Here is a 17,313-nt window from a genome sequence, read left to right as displayed (position 1 = left end):
ACTTTTTAAAATAACAAATGTGATTTTTCTATATCATTCAATGGTCAGAAATCAATTTTGTCATGTTTAACAAGTCTCAAGATGTCAAACTTGAAGCATGTAAAACAAGATCTTGTGTGCAGAAGATATATATAAAAAGGGGGACTTTATGGGCTCTGTAGTGTTACCATTTAGTTTTACTGAAGAAAACCTCACCATCTTCAGAGGAGAGATGAGGTGGACTAACGCCTGAGACTGACCCAGCCACCACATTTGTCCATATCATCAATAAATATCTTTATCATATATACCACTGTTGTGGCGTGGTTCTTGCTAGTGAATGTCTCCTTGGAGATGTTATTGCTTTTTCCTGAAATGTTCCACAATATGGCATTTAACACATCTTATCTTTCTTTCTTTTAACACAGTGCAAAGCAATGCTGTTTAAAAAGTGTTTATTGTGTTATTTAAACACTTCAGACAAGGCCCATGTCATCAGAGCAAACTTTACTTTGTCTTGTCTTTGGCCGAGCAGGCGGAGCTCCAGATGGCGTCTCCGTCATTGTCCAGGAGCAGAGAGCCCTGGTTGGTGATGGTCAGTCTCATCCTGGAGGAGGGGGGCTCCGCAGTAGTGCCGCTTTGCCAAGCCACTCTCTTGTCCGAGTCAAACATGACCAGGTTCCCATCAGACTGCAGCACCAGGCGTACTGCAGAGGAGTCCACTGTCCCTGTGGCCCACACTGCCCCATGACCACGCCTGTACACCACCAGATTACTGTCATTCTGAGGAGGAGGGGCAGGGAAGACAGGCTCAGGGACTCTGGATCTGAATGTAGTACTGTCTGTAGTTCTGACTGTAGTACTGACCTGCAGTATGGCGTAGTACTCATTGTTGACACTCTTGATGTACTCTCCAGTGCGCAGCTCCTGGTTGGTGCTGATGAAGTTGCAGCTCATGATTCTACACAAACACAGGTCAGAGTGAGTGTACATTCTGTGGAGCTTTTCCATCTTTATCAAACTCATTTCTCTGGTCTCACCTGGAGGCTGGTGCTGTCCTGTGGCACTGAGATGCTGGTTTGACGCTGGTTGGACACTGGCGCAGAAACTGAGGATTGGGACCCAAAGCTGAGCCTTAAATCTGAGCTCAGAGCGAGGGCGGGTCTGACAGATTTCACTGGAAAAAGCTGTGCCCACAAAATCAACATTGTACGTTGGTCATGACTTCCATATTCTATAGAAATCAGAATTATAATCCAGAAAGGACACAGTCAGGTGACATCTCCAAGACCACAAGTTGTGAGCGCAGTGGAGAGACTAGCCAACAGTAAGAATATATAATACATGATACAGAAAGAGAACTGTCATTGTAAAATGCATGATACAACACATTCCAGGCAAGCTCCTGTTTACACCTGTCTGATTTTGGTTGCATGGTCCTCGCTTCAAACTGATGCAATGTGTGCATTGGTTGAACCTTCACAGAGTGGCCCTGAGTGGTCACTGCCATGATCCTGTTCAGCAAAAATAGGAGCAACATGATTTTGTATTCAAATGTGTTTTATTTAATAACTAGAGATTGGGTGATTTCTTTGGAATTACCACTGAAAGTCTCACGCTCAGGCCCTGATACAAAGACACTGTACAGCTGTGAAAATATTAATATATACTGTGAAGGAACGTCCAGAGGAGCTGAGTGTCAAGTACAGCCAGCTTCATTATTGACTGAGACATGTCCTTTATTGTTGCAGGGGGACAGGGAGTACGAGGAGTTCCTGGAGCAACAGGTCCAGAGCACATCTGACATTTACAGTTTGGCCTCAGCCCCAGATCACACACAGGTGAGTCATGTGACCTGACACAAGGCATAAATGTGACAGTGAAACATCTTTCCCCCCCCCGCACACACACACACACACACACACACGCTCCACTCCACTGTGCAATGAAGGGTCTGATCTGAGCCTCTCTTATCTTCCATGACAAATCCCAAGAGTGAACTCTACAATATCTCGATCTCAATGAAATGCACTTATGCTGTAAAGATGCAGTGTATAGTTATATAAATATATATTTTTCATTTATAAAGAAGCATTTTATGGAGCTAAATTATTCCCTGATTGTGGGAAAGATGGACTGGAGTGGGCAGAGTTGTGTTTTAGTTTTTGTTTCTCCTCGAGTGATGCAGAAAAGAGGGAGCCACTGTCTGTGTGAATGGTCATGTATGTTAGCTCTCTCTAAAATAAGCACTGAGTCTTATTGGCTGATCCCTGGTGTGAAATAAATGAATTTGAGGTATTCATTTTTTTTAAATTCATGAATCATCAAAACTTCTCCTGCTACACCTGTGACGGCACAAAGGTTATATTAACTCTGAGTCTAAAGGCCAAATACATCATGCATTAAAATGATGATGAAGTTTGGCATTAAACATATCTGCCTGTTTAGAATTACACATGAAATACATGGAACAACATCCATCCTGTTACTGGGCTTGCCTCTGCACAGATCTGACTTGTAACTTGGCTGTCTCCATGGAGATAGAAAAGTTTACAGTTATACTATGGAACATTCCAGGGAAAGGCTGTAACACCTCCATAGAGACAAGCAGATGTATCCAGAAAAGTTTCATAGTGCAGCTTTAGTCTCAGTCACAATGAAACAAAAATAGTGGTTTGAAACTGGACTAAATTAATCATAAGAAATGAAATCTGTGAAATTTGTGACTTTTCAAAAATGTTGCACAGTGCTGAGTGAAGGACTTCCTGGGGTCGTTTTTGGAGACATTCACGCTCATCCCATCACTGAGGGACAACACATAGAAGTAAAATGTCAGTTTACAAGGTCTGGAAGTAAAAAACTGATTAAAAAAAAAAAAAAGACCAATGTAATGACGGAAGTAAAAAACTCTTCTGTAAAAATGACTGATAAAAAAAGAAACATTTTGGTGGAGACTAGAGGAAACAGCTGAGAAGGACAGATACAGTATTCAATATGATAAAAAAGACCAATGTAATGACAGTGGGAATCAAGAATGTGCAGCTCTATGACTTGGGACAATATCAGTGCAAGATGGAAAGAATGTCTTTGTCTAATGGTAATGTAATGTAATCTAATGGATAAATAACACATTCTGCTAAAGGCCTGATGAGTGTTTCTGTTCAACTCATTTACCAGTGAAACAAACTACATCTCATGTCCCTCCTGTGATCCAAAGAACTGCTGTGAGACCCACACACAGCCCTGGACCTGGTTTATCTGCAGATGCTGTTTCTACGATCACACCTGAAGAACCACAGCTCCACCCACACTGGAGACAACATGTGCCAGAAAATGAACAATACATGTTTTCAGCTTAACATAATCTGGATCTTTTCTCTTGTAAAATAACTGTAGCTCTCTCCAGGTTCTCTGTTTGTGGCTCTGGCTGTAGGTGGGGTTTTGTTCCTCGTCTCTGCACCTCTGGTTGTGTTTTACTGCAAAAAAAGAGTCAACAGGCCTCAAGGTGAATCACAAATATTCAATTACCTTTGAATATTCAACTAAGAACAACAATAATCATAAAATGTGATACTTTTTCTTCCAGAACCTCATGTAAACACAGGATTTTTTTTTATTTCTTATTTTACTTATATGTAAAGGGACAGCAGATCTTAATGAAGTTTTAAACATGTAAATATGTAAAAAATTGGGGTCAACGGGGTTAATTTCCGTTTGAGTCCCTCAGCAGGTTGATGTAAAACAGTTTACAGGACAGAGAAAAGAACAGCAACAATCGTACAAAAGCAAACACACACTCAGTATACACACAACACACTCAGTATACACACAACACACTCAGTATACACACAACGCACTCAGTATACACACAACGCACTCAGTATACACATAACACACTCAGTATACACACAACACACTCAGTATACACACAACACACTCAGTATACACATAACACACTCAGTATACACACAACGCACTCAGTATACACAGAACACACTCAGTATACACACAACACACTCAGTATACACATAACACACTCAGTATACACACAACACACTCAGTATACACACAACGCACTCAGTATACACACAACGCACTCAGTATACACATAACACACTCAGTATACACACAACACACTCAGTATACACACAACACACTCAGTATACACATAACACACTCAGTATACACACAACACACTCAGTATACACATAACACACTCAGTATACACAGAACGCACTCAGTATACACACAACGCACTCAGTATACACACAACGCACTCAGTATACACACAACACACTCAGTATACACACAACACACTCAGTATACACATAACACACTCAGTATACACAGAACGCACTCAGTATACACACAACACACTCAGTATACACACAACACACTCAGTATACACACAACACACTCAGTATACACATAACACACTCAGTATACACACAACACACTCAGTATACACATAACACACTCAGTATACACAGAACGCACTCAGTATACACACAACGCACTCAGTATACACACAACGCACTCAGTATACACACAACACACTCAGTATACACATAACACACTCAGTATACACAGAACGCACTCAGTATACACACAACACACTCAGTATACACACAACACACTCAGTATACACACAACACACTCAGTATACACATAACACACTCAGTATACACACAACACACTCAGTATACACATAACACACTCAGTATACACAGAACGCACTCAGTATACACACAACGCACTCAGTATACACACAACGCACTCAGTATACACACAACACACTCAGTATACACACAGTTATTCTTCCCCTTCATCCTTTTTTCAAACCATACATATGTGTGTTTGTGTCTGTAATGTTATGTTATTATGTGAATTATACATGCAGGTTTGAAATAAATATTCTAACTAATAATAGACGTTCATTCAAGTTCATTTGAAGTTAGAAGTTAAACCAACAATCCCTCAATATAAACATGTCATTTAGTTACACACACACACACACACACACACACCCCCCCCCCCACACACACACACACACACACACACACATGTACAGGTGAAGTCAATATCAATAATTCTTGTTTATTCCTCAGATTGTTGCTTCTGGAGACTGCATTTACCAAAAATGAAATCCATGGACCCAAACCAGACCTACAGTACTCTGCAGTACTCCCAGCAGGGGGCTCCAGCACATGCACAGACATTTAAGACACACTGATGTCCACATTACTGACTCTATTACACCTTTAATAACCTGATGCACATTGATTCTATTATGTGGCTTTTCTTCCTTTCTGTTGAGTAGACTTTATTTAAAAGTCCAATATTATGCAAAATTGACTCCCAAGAGCTTTAAGTGACATTAGAATGTTGTTACATCCTCAAAAATATTGTCTGTTTTTTTAATTCACTGTTTTGTTTGAGTATCATTTTATTATTAGTCTGTCTACGTCTCCAAAGCTCGAAACACTTTGTTCCTCCTTGTGATGTCATGAAGTGGTAGTTTTCAAGTTAACAGCTCCTTATACCTTTAGTTCAGTAGAGATCAGCATTTACAGAGCTGAAATTATCCAAACAATTCTAGTGAAGGTGTCTGGCTTAAAAGCATGTTTGGATGGTAATACTTTTTATGTTTGAATAAGTGATGTAAATAATAATGAAACAAAAACACACAGGATGTAATATTCACAAGTCAGAGTGAGGGTGGTTAAACACTCTTCTGAGTTTGTGGTTAAAACTATGCAAAAAAGAAGAACAAAAGAGAGTTTTAAAAAATAAGTTCCTTAAAGAAGTGGTTCAGTTTATACGAATACAAATATGAGATATAATATAATTCTAATCCATCTTCTCTGTGAGTAAACTTTGTATTTTCAGTTATTTTATTATAAATGTAGTAAACACATAGATTTGGATTTGACTAAATTTGTGACTTTTCTAAAATGTTGCACAGTGCTGAGTGAAGAACTTCCTGGTGTCGTCTTTGGAGACATTCGTGTCACTGAGGGACAAGACATAGAAGTAAAGTGTCAGTTTAAACTGTCTGGAAGCAAAAAACTCTTCTGTAAAAACGACTGTGATGAAGAAAGAAACATTTTGGTGGAGACTTCAGGAAACAGAGCTGAGAAACACAGATACAGTATTCAATATGATGAAGAGACCTACATAGTGACAGTGGGAATCAAGAATGTGCAGCTCTCTGACTCAGGACAATATCTGTGCAAGTTGGAAAGGTTTTTGTCTGAGACCTGGTGGCCTATTGATGGCACCAGTGAATTTAAGATTGAAGTCACTAAAGGTAGGTCCACAGTTGCATTTTCTTCCTCTTGCTTGTTTTACATGGAAATTATTTCTTTCACTCACTAACTTAATGTTTGTCCCTGTTTGCATTTAACTCGGAAGAGCAAGTAAGAGTGCAATCGTTCTTGTTATTTTATATCATATAGCACCTTTATGTCACTGTAATTGCAAACTCTACACTAATTCAGTTTAACGTGAATATGAGGTCAGCTAAAGAGACTCACTGAACATTCTGAGAAGTGAAAGTACAAAGATAAATATAACATACTGCTGATGTTCTGATATCTGCATTTGTTCAGCTCGTTCACCAGTGAAATCTACTACTCCTCGTGTCCCTCCTGTGATCCAAACCACAACTGCTGTCAGACCCACACATAGTCCTGGTCCTAATCCTGGTCCAAGTCCTAGTCCAGATCCAGACTGTGGCGCCACCATCAGACCTGAACATGAACAACAGTCTGAGGTTGTACATGGCTCTTCACAAACAGGTATCCTAAAAGAAACAACAATGAACAGCTTTAGTTTGAATCATGTAATGTAGAGATGTGTGCCAAAAGGGCTGATGGTTAAATCCTCACTACACTGCATTCTGTTGATGACTGAATAGTGCTCATAGAAAGAATAGGCACAAATTGGCATTACTTTTCTTTCTCTCCATTTTTTTCTACAAAGATATAATCCCCCTCTGTTTTTATGTTACATTTAACATTAATGGATCATGTCTGTTTTTCAATTGCTATTTCTTAAAAATGCATTGCATATGTTGTTTGTTATATTGTATGGATTTATAATTTACACCAAATAAAAATAAAATTGTAGAATATGTCCAGTATCATTATAATGTCTTTACCTATTGTATTGTTGTTCACACCTGGACATGAACAGACCACAGCTCCACCCACACTGGACACAACAGGTGACATAAAATCAACAACAAATGATTATTTTTTTCACCTTTTTTTCAGTTTTGAAGTGATTTTCTCTTGTAAAATAACTGTACCTCTGTCTCCAGGTTCTCTGTTTGTGGCTCTGGCTGTAGGTGGGGTTTTGCTCCTCGTCTCTGCACCTCTGGTTGTGTTTTACTGCAAGAAAAGAGTCAACAGGCCTCAAGGTGAATCACAAATATTCAGTTACCTTTGCATATTAAACTAAAATGTGATGCTTTTTCTTCCAGAACCTCATGTAAACACAGGAGTTCAACAGGTGAGATCTAAATCTCACTGACACATGTACAGGTGTATCTTGTGTTTAAATGTCATAAAAATGTAATTTAACATTTCTTTTTGATTCTTCAGATTGTTGCTTCTGGACACTGCATTTACCAGAGCCTGGACTTGGACTCCATGGACCCAAACCAGACCTACAGTACTCTGTCTGTCCAACAGGGGGCTCCACCACATGCACAACAACAACATGTTCAGGTGAAGTGTCTCTAAATGTACACACACAGACACGCACTCACACACACACCCCAACACTCACGCTCACACACGTGAAGCTGGTGTTTGTCATAAAAATATATCATTCATAATTTCTTGTTTATTCCTCAGATTGTTGCTTCTGGACACTGCATTTACCAGAGCCTGAACTTGGACTCCATTGACCCACACCAGACCTACAGTACTCTGCAGTACTCCCAGCAGGGGGCTCCACCACATGCACAAACAGAGATTTAAGACTCACATTACTATTGTGGACTTTTGCATCCCCTCATGGTCTGAGCAAAGACACCTACAGTTCATTGTTGACATTTGTCTGTGGTTGTGGCGTCATCCAACTATTACAGAGTTTGTCCTTCTTTAACATGATCACTTTCCTTGGTCAAGTCGTCTCACAGAAGTGATATGCTCCACATTTCTCATTATCCTTCTTAGCTCCTATTTAAACCTGCTTGTGTAGAAGCTGAGTCAGACTTGAATGGTCGATACTAATGTGCAGTGTTGAGTTTTCAAGTCCCCGAGTCCAGGACTGATGGTAAATAAACTTGTGCTGCCTCAGACATCCAGAGTGTCCTGCCTCTCTTTACAACTCTAGGACTCGTTAGGACAACACTTATTTTCGCTAAGTGACTTTCTCTTTTACACCTTTAATAACCTGATGCACATTGATTCTGTTATGTGGCTTTTCACTCTTTCTGTTGAGTAGATTTAATTTAAAGGTCCTATATCACTTGTTTCTGTGTAGACTCTGCACACCTGACTGGGCGACAGATGTGTCTGAGGAGAAGCACTTGGTCTGAAAGGTTAAGGAAACTCCCGCACAGTGTCACTCTTGATTCATTTGTGTTTTTGTTCTTAACCTTTCAGACCAAAGGTCCAATATTACGCAAAATTGACTCTGGAGAGGTTTAAGTCATGTGAAAATCTTTTCATCTCCTCAAAAATATTGTCTGTTTTGTTTCATTCACACATGTTTGAGTGTCCTTTTATTATTAGTCTGTCCACATCTCCAGAGCTTAAAATACTTTGTTCCACCTTGTGATGTCATGAAGTGGTAGTTTTCAAGTTAACAGTTACATTTATCTTTAGTTCAGTAGAGATTGGCAGTTCCAGGGCTGAACTTATCCAAAGGTAAAGGTGTCTGGAGTTTAAAAACACAGTGGAGCACTTCTTGTTTTACCACATGATGACATCACGAGGTGGAACAGAGTGTTTTCAATTTGAGAGAAGAACTAAAGATGCAGGGTTTGTGTGTTAAACATGTGTGAATGAAACAAAACACGGCTCCAGGTCTGTTTGTGATGAGGAAACAACATTATAACATAAATCAAAATGAGATTTTTGTTTGTGTTTTGGTTGAAGTGTTTCACAGTGACATTTGGAGTAATCAAATGTATCAATACTGCTCCTGTCACACTGTCACTGACCACATGGTACAGAAATACACTAAATGTCTCCTATCAGAAAAAGACCACAGGTCAGGTAAGGGCATCTGGCTTAAAAGCATGTTTGGATGGTAATTCTTTTTATGTTTAAATAAGTGGTGTAAATAATAATGACAAAAAAATACACAGGAAGTAATATTCACAAGTGACTAGGCACGGTGAAAATGTGGGTACTTCTAAAACAGTCTGTGGTTAAAACTATGCAAAGAAGAAGAACAAAAGTTAGGAAATATTTTAAGAAGAATTGAAGAAGTTCATGAAAGAAGTACCGGTAGATCAGTTTATGAGAACTCAAATATGAGATATAATATAATTCTAATCCATCTTATCTGTGAGTAAACTTTGTCTTTTCAATTATTTATATTATTAATGTAGTAAATACATAGACACATGCATTTGGACTAAATTCGTGACTTTTCTAAAATGTTGCATAGTGCTGAGTGAAGGACTTCCTGGTGTCGTCTTTGGAGACATTCGTGTTCATTCCATCACTGAGGGACAAGACATAGAAGTAAAATGTCAGTTTACAAGGTCTGGAAGTAAAACACTCTTCTGTAAAAACGACTGTGATGAAGAAAGAAACATTTTGGTGGAGACCTCAGGAAACAGAGCTGAGAAACACAGATACAGTATTCAATATGATGAAGAGACCTACATAGTGACAGTGGGAATCAAGAATGTGCAGCTCTCTGACTCAGGACAATATCTGTGCAAGATGGAAAGGTTTTGGTTTGAGACCTGGTGGCTTTTTGATGGCACCAATGAATTTAAGATTGAAGTCACTAAAGGTAGGTCCACAGTTGCATTTTCTTCCTCTTGCTCGTTTTACATGGAAATTATTCCTTTCACTCTACCATGACATAACATTTATATAATATGGTTTAAGTTCTTATTTCCAAAGAATCATGCAGGTGACATGCCTCCTCCCGAAAGTTACACACTGTGCCTTTAACTTAGTGTTTGTCCATATTTGCATTTAACTCGGAAGAGTAAGAGTGCAATCGTTATTGAAGGAAGGAATGCCCCATAGTAGTTACTTCATATCATGTAGTATCTTTATAGAAATGTCACTGTAATTGCAAACCCTACACTAATTCAGTTTAACGTGAATATGAGGTCAGCTAAAGAGACTCACTGAACATTCTGAGAAGTGAAAGTACAAAGATAAATATAACATACTGCTGATGTTCTGCTGATATTGTATGGATTTATAATTTACACCAAATAATAATAAAATTGTAGAATATGTCCAGTATCATTATAATGTCTTTACCTATTGTATTGTTGATCACACCTGGACATGAACAGACCACAGCTCCACCCACACTGGAGACAACAGGTGACATAAAATCAACAACAAATGATTCTTATTTTCATCTTAACATAATCTGGGTCTTATGTTGAGTTTTGAAGTGATTTTCTCTTGTAAAATAACTGTACCTCTCTCTCCAGATTCTCTGTTTGTGGCTCTGGCTGTAGGTGGGGTTTTGCTCCTCGTCTCTGCACCTCTGGTTGTGTTTTACTGCAGGAAAAGAGTCAACAGGCCTCAAGGTGAATCACAAATGTTCAGTTACCTTTGCATATTAAACTAAAATGTGATACTTTTTCTTCCAGAACCTCATGTAAACACAGGAGTTCAACAGGTGAGATCTAAATCTCACTGACACATGTACAGGTGTATCTTGTGTTTAAATGTCATAAAAATGTAATTTAACATTTCTTTTTGATTCTTCAGATTGTTGCTTCTGGACACTGCATTTACCAGAGCCTGGACTTGGACTCCATGGACCCAAACCAGACCTACAGTACTCTGTCTGTCCAACAGGGGGCTCCACCACATGCACAACAACAACATGTTCAGGTGAAGTGTCTCTAAATGTACACACACACACCCTCACGCTCACGCTCACGCTCACGCTCACGCTCACGCTCACGCTCACACACACACGTGAAGCTGTTGTTTGTCATAAAAATACATCATTCATAATTTATTGTATATTCCTCAGATTGTTGCTTCTGGAGACTGCATTTACCAGAGCCTGGACTTGGACTCCATGGACCCACACCAGACCTACAGTACTCTGCAGTACTCCCAGCAGGGGGCTCCACCACATGCACAAACAGAGATTTAAGACTCACATTACTATTGTGGACTTTTGCATCCCCTCATCGTCTGAGCAAAGACACCTACAGTTCATTGTTGACATTTGTCTGTGGTTGTGGCGTCATCCAACTATTACAGAGTTTGTCCTTCTTTAACATGATCACTTTCCTTGGTCAAGTCGTCTCACAGAAGTGATATGCTCCACATTTCTCATTATCCTTCTTAGCTCCTATTTAAACCTCCTTGTGTAGAAGCTGAGTCAGACTTGAATGGTCGATACTAATGTGCAGTGTTGAGTTTTCAAGTCCCCGGGTCCAGGACTGATGGTAAATAAACTTGTGCTGCCTCAGACATCCAGAGTGTCCTGCCTCTCTTTACAACTCTAGGACTCGTTAGGACAACACTTATTTTCGCTAAGTGACTTTCTCTTTTACACCTTTAATAACCTGATGCACATTGATTCTGTTATGTGGCTTTTCCCTCTTTCTGTTGAGTAGATTTAATTTAAAGGTCCTATATCACTTGTTTCTGTGTAGACTCTGACTGGGCGACAGATGTGTCTGAGGAGAAGCACTTGGTCTGAAAGGTTAAGGAAACTCCCGCACAGTGTCACTCTTGATTCATTTGTGTTTGTGTTCTTAACCTTTCAGACCAAAGGTCCAATATTACGCAAAATTGACTCTGGAGAGGTTTAAGCCATGTTAGAATCTTTTCACCTCCTCGAAAAATCTGTTTTGTTTCATTCACACGTTTGAGTGTCCTTTTATTATTAGTCTGTCCACATCTCCAGAGCTAAAAATACTTTGTTCCACCTTGTGATGTCATGAAGTGGTAGTTTTCAAGTTAACAGTTACATTTATCTTTAGTTCAGTAGAGATTGGCAGTTCCAGGGCTGAACTTATCCAAAGGTAAAGGTGTCTGGAGTTTAAAAACACAGTGGAGCACTTCTTGTTTTACCACATGACATCACGAGGTGGAACAGAGTGTTTTCAGTTTGAAAGAAGAATTAAAGATGCAGGGTTTGTGTGTTAAACATGTGTGAATGAAACAAAACACGGCTCCAGGTCTGTTTGTGATGAGGAAACAACATTATAACATAAATCAAAATGAGATTTTTGTTTTGTTTGTGTTTTGGTTGAAGTGTTTCACAGTGACATTTGGAGTAATCAAATGTATCAATACTGCTCCTGTCACACTGTCACTGACCACATGGTACAGAAATACACTAAATGTCTCCTATCAGGGTCAGGTAAGGGCATCTGGCTTAAAAGCATGTTTGGATGGTAATACTTTTTATGTTTAAATAAGTGGTGTAAATAATAATGAAACAAAAACACACAGGATGTAATAGTCACCAGTCAGTCGGAGTGAGGGTGTAAGTTCTTCTGAAACAGTCTGTGGTTAAAACTATATTTGTAAAAAAACAAAGAGAGACAGAAGTTCCTTAAAGAAGTGGCTTGGCTTATACAAACACAAACATGAGATATAATATAATTCTAATCCATCTTATCTGTGAGTAAACTTTGTCATTTTATTATAAATGTAGTAAATACATAGATTTGGATTTGACTAAATTTGTGACTTTTCTAAAATGTTGCACAGTGCTGAGTGAAGGACTTCCTGGTGTCGTCTTTGGAGACATTCGTGTCACTTAGGGACAAGACATAGAAGTAAAATGTCAGTTTACAAGGTCTGGAAGCAAAAAACTCTTCTGTAAAAACGACTGTGATGAAGAAAGAAACATTTTGGTGGAGACTTCAGGAAACAGAGCTGAGAAACACAGATACAGTATTCAATATGATGAAGAGACCTACATAGTGACAGTGGGAATCAAGAATGTGCAGCTCTCTGACTCAGGACAATATCTGTGCAAGTTGGAAAGGTTTTCGTCTGAGACCTGGTGGCCTATTGATAGCACCAATGAATTTAAGATTGAAGTCACTAAAGGTAGGTCCACAGTTGCATTTTCTTCCTCTTGCTCGTTTTACATGGAAATTATTTCTTTCACTCTACCATGACATAACATTTATGTAATATGGTTTAAGTTCTTATTTCCAAAGAATCATGCAGGTGACATGCCACCTCCAGAAAGTTACACACTGTGCCTTTAACTTAGTGTTTGTCCCTGTTTGCATTTAACTCGGAAGAGCAAGAGTGCAATCGTTATTGAAGGAAGGAATGCCCCATAGTAGTTACTTCATATCATATAGTATCTTTATAGAAATGTCACTGTAATTGCAAACTCTACACTAATTCAGTTTAACATGAATATGAGGTCAGCTAAAGAGACTCACTGAACATTCTGAGAAGTGAAAGTACAAAGATAAATACAACATACTGCTGATGTTCTGATATCTGCATTTGTTCAGCTCGTTCACCAGTGAAATCTACTACTCCTCGTGTCCCTCCTGTGATCCAAACCACAACTGCTGTCAGACCCACACAAAGTCCTGGTCCTAATCCTGGTCCAAGTCCTAGTCCAGATCCAGACTGTGGCGCCACCATCAGACCTGAACATGAACAACAGTCTGAGGTTGTACATGGCTCTTCACAAACAGGTATCCTAAAAGAAACAGGAAGTGCTCCACTGTGTGTTAAACTCTGTACTTCGTCACTAGAGCCCTGGCTGAGTGAGTTTAGTGTAACATAGGACCTTTAACCTAATCTCCCCAGGTTCTCTGCTGTACATTGGAGTGAGCCTTGTGGTGATTGTGCTGCTCTTCTCAGTCGCTCTTGTATTATTTTACTGCAAAAAGAAAGAAAACCAGCCCAAAGGTAAAGTATTAATGCAAATGTACCAATGCTGTTTAGTCCTTATGATGAGTATTTGTTATCTATTTGTGCAGAGTGTCCAGTGAACAGAGAGTTTGGGGAAGTTCCAGAGGTGAGATCTGAATTGCAGTCTCAGAAGCTGTGGTCACACTTGTGTATTTGAGCTTTAAATGAACTAAAGGGCATTTCCTGACAACTTCATACTTATAATATGTGAAGTGAACAATGCACGGTCAACTGGTCCTCGTTCACTTCACACTGGCCCAGTATTAGTACATTGAAATGACATTATCCTGGGAGCTGTTATGTTTTTAAATGCTCTGAAAAGAAAAAGAACATTTGAAACAACATATTTTCAGATGTGATCAATAAGAGCATTCATGGTCAAATAGACATTTTTATTTTATGAAATAACAGAGCAGCAGAGAGACAGCGTGGAGGTACAGTTGAAACCAGAAGTTACATACACAATATATAAAAAGACACATACGCTTTTCACTGTCTGACATGAAACCAGAATTTTTGGTGATTATCAGAATAATGAGAGAAGTTTTTTATTTTGACAATTTTAGACAATTTAAAAAAAACAAAACAACATGGGCTGAAAGGCCACTCTGCCAAAAAGAAGCCATTATATCAAAAGAAACATAAACAGTCAGATTGTAGTTAGAGTTAGTCGTAGGGATAAAGACCTTAAGTTTTGGAGCCATGTCCTGTGATCTGACAAAACAAACATTTTACTGTTTGGCCATAATGAGTTACATTTGGAGGAACAAGGTGGACGCTTGCAAGCCTGAGAACACCATCCTAACTGTGAAATACAGAGGTAGCAGCTTCATGTTGTGGGGTTGTTTTGCTGCAGGAGGGACTGGTCACTTCACAAAATAAATGACATCATGAGGAAAGGACATTAGACATCAGCCAGGAAGTTAAAGCTTGAGATCAAATGGGTTTTCCAAATGGACAATGACCTGAAGCATACTACCAAACTGGTTACAAAGTGGCTTAAGAATAACAAAGTCAGTGTTTTGGAGTGGCCATCACAAAGCCCTGATCTCAGTCCTATTGACAAAGAAATGTGTGAGCAAGGTGGCCTACAAACTTGGCTCAGTTACACCATTTCTCTCAGGACCCAAGTCATACAGTTTAAAGGCAATGGTGCCAAATACTAATGAAATTAATGTAAACATCTGACTTTGAAGAAAGTAATGAAAAATTGTAAATAAAAAATCCATCTCCCATTATTCTGACATTTAGCATTCTGACATGTGACTTTTTATATAGTGTATGTAAACTTCTGGTTTCAGTGTATATATCCAACCACAACTAAAAAGATTTAATAACAGAATAGAAACTAATTACACTCTGTGTAACCAGCTGAATTCATGTGCCATATGTTCTACCAGTATCTCCTTTTACTCCTTTTCTGGATGGAAATAGAAGCTAACTTGAACAAAAAATACCTTAATCAAAGAATTCAGATAGGTAAAAGAGAGTTTCTTATGATTTACTCCCAGAAAGGTGTAGACAATAACAGTAGATATATAATAAACCTTATAATTCTATTGTGTAAATATTACATTCATAATAAAACCTTACCTAGTCTCATTATCTGGAAGCAAAAATAAAAAAAGCAACAAAAACACTGGACATTTTGAATGAGTTTAACATAAATGTATGTATTACATATGTGTTTTGTTATATACATACATATATATATATATATATATATATATATATATATATATATATATATATATATATATATATATATATATATATATATATATATATATATATATATATATATATATATATATATATATATATATATATATATATATATATATATATATATATTTTATTATTATTATTTTTTTATATATATATTTTTTTATATTTTTTATTTATGCCAAAACAAAAAAAAAACAAGTTGGAGAATATATCCAGTAGCCTTATAATACCTAGTGTATTGTTGCAGGGGGACAGGGAGTACGAGGAGGTGCCGGAGCGACAGGTCCAGAGCACATCTGACTGGGGTTCTGACATTTACAGTTTGGCCTCAGCTCCAGCTCACACACAGGTGAGTCATGTGACCTGACACTATAAAAGAGGAACTCTGGGAAATGTAAGGTAAGCTTTGTTGCCCAAGAGAACATTGGTCTTGGGCTCATGTGCTACTGCATCACAGAGAATACAAACGTTACAGTCACCCAAAAGTCATATTTCCAAACAATTTGCAGTGTCTTCTTCCTGGTAAAGGGCTGCACAGGTCTTCTGTTTAATGCCACAGTTGAAAGTGCTACGTGTCAAACCACGAGTGTTTTGGGGAAGATGATACAGCTCATTATTATCAATAAGAGAAGAGTAAGTTAAAATCACTCTAGGCTTTAGTAGCAATTATGTTCTGTTTTTCAAAAATCTGCATATCTCCTTCAAATATGATTTAGTTCGTCAAATTTTTGTGCTCTCTCCTTTGAAAATACCAGAGATTGTGTTTTATTTCATTATTTTAATGTTAAATCAGTTAAAGTTATTCTTACTTGAATATTACTGTCTCTCAAATACTTTTTACTCTTACTTGAGTAATTTGGACCACTAGAATTTGTGTCTACTCTGCCCACCTCTGCTCACAGCTGAGATCAGCAGAGCACACACAGTTATATCGCCCCCATCAGGACACACAACACAAATACAGCATCAACTGAACAAACTTGTGCCTCATCTGTGCAGGTGGACTCAGTGCTGTACTCTGAGGTGACACACTCCAGCAGAAACAGCGCCCTCCACAGTCGGGCTGAGGCAGTGGTCTACTCTGCAGCACAAACTCAAGACACTCCACTGTACTCCACCATTTCTGCTCTGCAATAATAGTGAAAGGTCCCACATTATGCTCTAAATCCACATTATATCTTTACATTCATTCTTATGTATTTAATAATGTTTATGTTTGGTTTTATGATGTGAGGAATATTGAGTTAGTATTTAGTTGCTAATAGTTGTACTGCTAAAAGATGAATGTGTCATGGGGAGGTCATCATTAGTGCTGGAATGAAAGTGAGAAAATGTCCCCTCCTTTCAAGTGTATGTTTAAAAAAAACAATTAAATTATTACCTAATTCCTTTGTCCCACTGTACAAAGAGACTGATGAATACAGCTGTGACATCAACTGTATTTAAAAACACAAGAAGTTTATCTTATGTATTTTCAAATTCAGAGATCACATGTCAATTTTACCACTTTTTTAAAATAACAAATGTG

General features: G+C 38.3%; 2 protein-coding genes and 1 long non-coding RNA gene across 4 annotated transcripts; 2 read left to right on the top strand and 1 right to left on the bottom strand.

The window, feature by feature from the left end:
* Positions 1–424: 424 nt before the first annotated feature.
* LOC117374165 (B-type lectin plumieribetin-like) lies at positions 425–1,147 on the bottom strand. The gene is made up of 3 exons (XM_033970346.2): positions 1,020–1,147; positions 847–940; positions 425–762 (listed from the first exon to the last, which is right to left on the bottom strand). The coding sequence occupies exons 2-3, from the start codon at positions 934–936 to the stop codon at positions 487–489; spliced, it is 366 nt and encodes a 121-aa protein (XP_033826237.1). The 5' UTR covers positions 937–940; positions 1,020–1,147; the 3' UTR covers positions 425–486.
* Positions 1,051–7,967, top strand: LOC117374167 (uncharacterized). The gene is made up of 9 exons (XM_055223358.1): positions 1,051–1,056; positions 1,731–1,820; positions 3,376–3,484; positions 5,945–6,289; positions 6,591–6,812; positions 7,304–7,402; positions 7,466–7,494; positions 7,587–7,712; positions 7,842–7,967. Exons 1-9 carry the CDS (start codon positions 1,051–1,053, stop codon positions 7,965–7,967), a joined length of 1,152 nt encoding a protein of 383 aa, XP_055079333.1.
* A 5,772-nt stretch (positions 7,968–13,739) lies between these two features.
* LOC129456385 (uncharacterized) lies at positions 13,740–16,950 on the top strand. Of its 2 annotated transcripts, XR_008648735.1 has the most exons (5): positions 13,740–13,837; positions 13,953–14,054; positions 14,126–14,163; positions 16,033–16,134; positions 16,785–16,950. It is a non-coding gene; the product is annotated as an uncharacterized LOC129456385 (long non-coding RNA). The 2 variants fall into 2 exon arrangements; XR_008648736.1 differs by lacking the exon at positions 16,785–16,950 and having other exon boundaries at positions 16,033–16,197.
* Positions 16,951–17,313: the final 363 nt, after the last annotated feature.

Source organism: Periophthalmus magnuspinnatus, chromosome 7 (assembly GCF_009829125.3).
Source record: "Periophthalmus magnuspinnatus isolate fPerMag1 chromosome 7, fPerMag1.2.pri, whole genome shotgun sequence".
NCBI classification, from domain to species: Eukaryota; Metazoa; Chordata; class Actinopteri; order Gobiiformes; family Gobiidae; genus Periophthalmus; species Periophthalmus magnuspinnatus.
The sequence above is the reverse complement of the archived record's forward strand: the minus strand, read 5'-3'. Positions and strand labels throughout refer to the sequence as shown.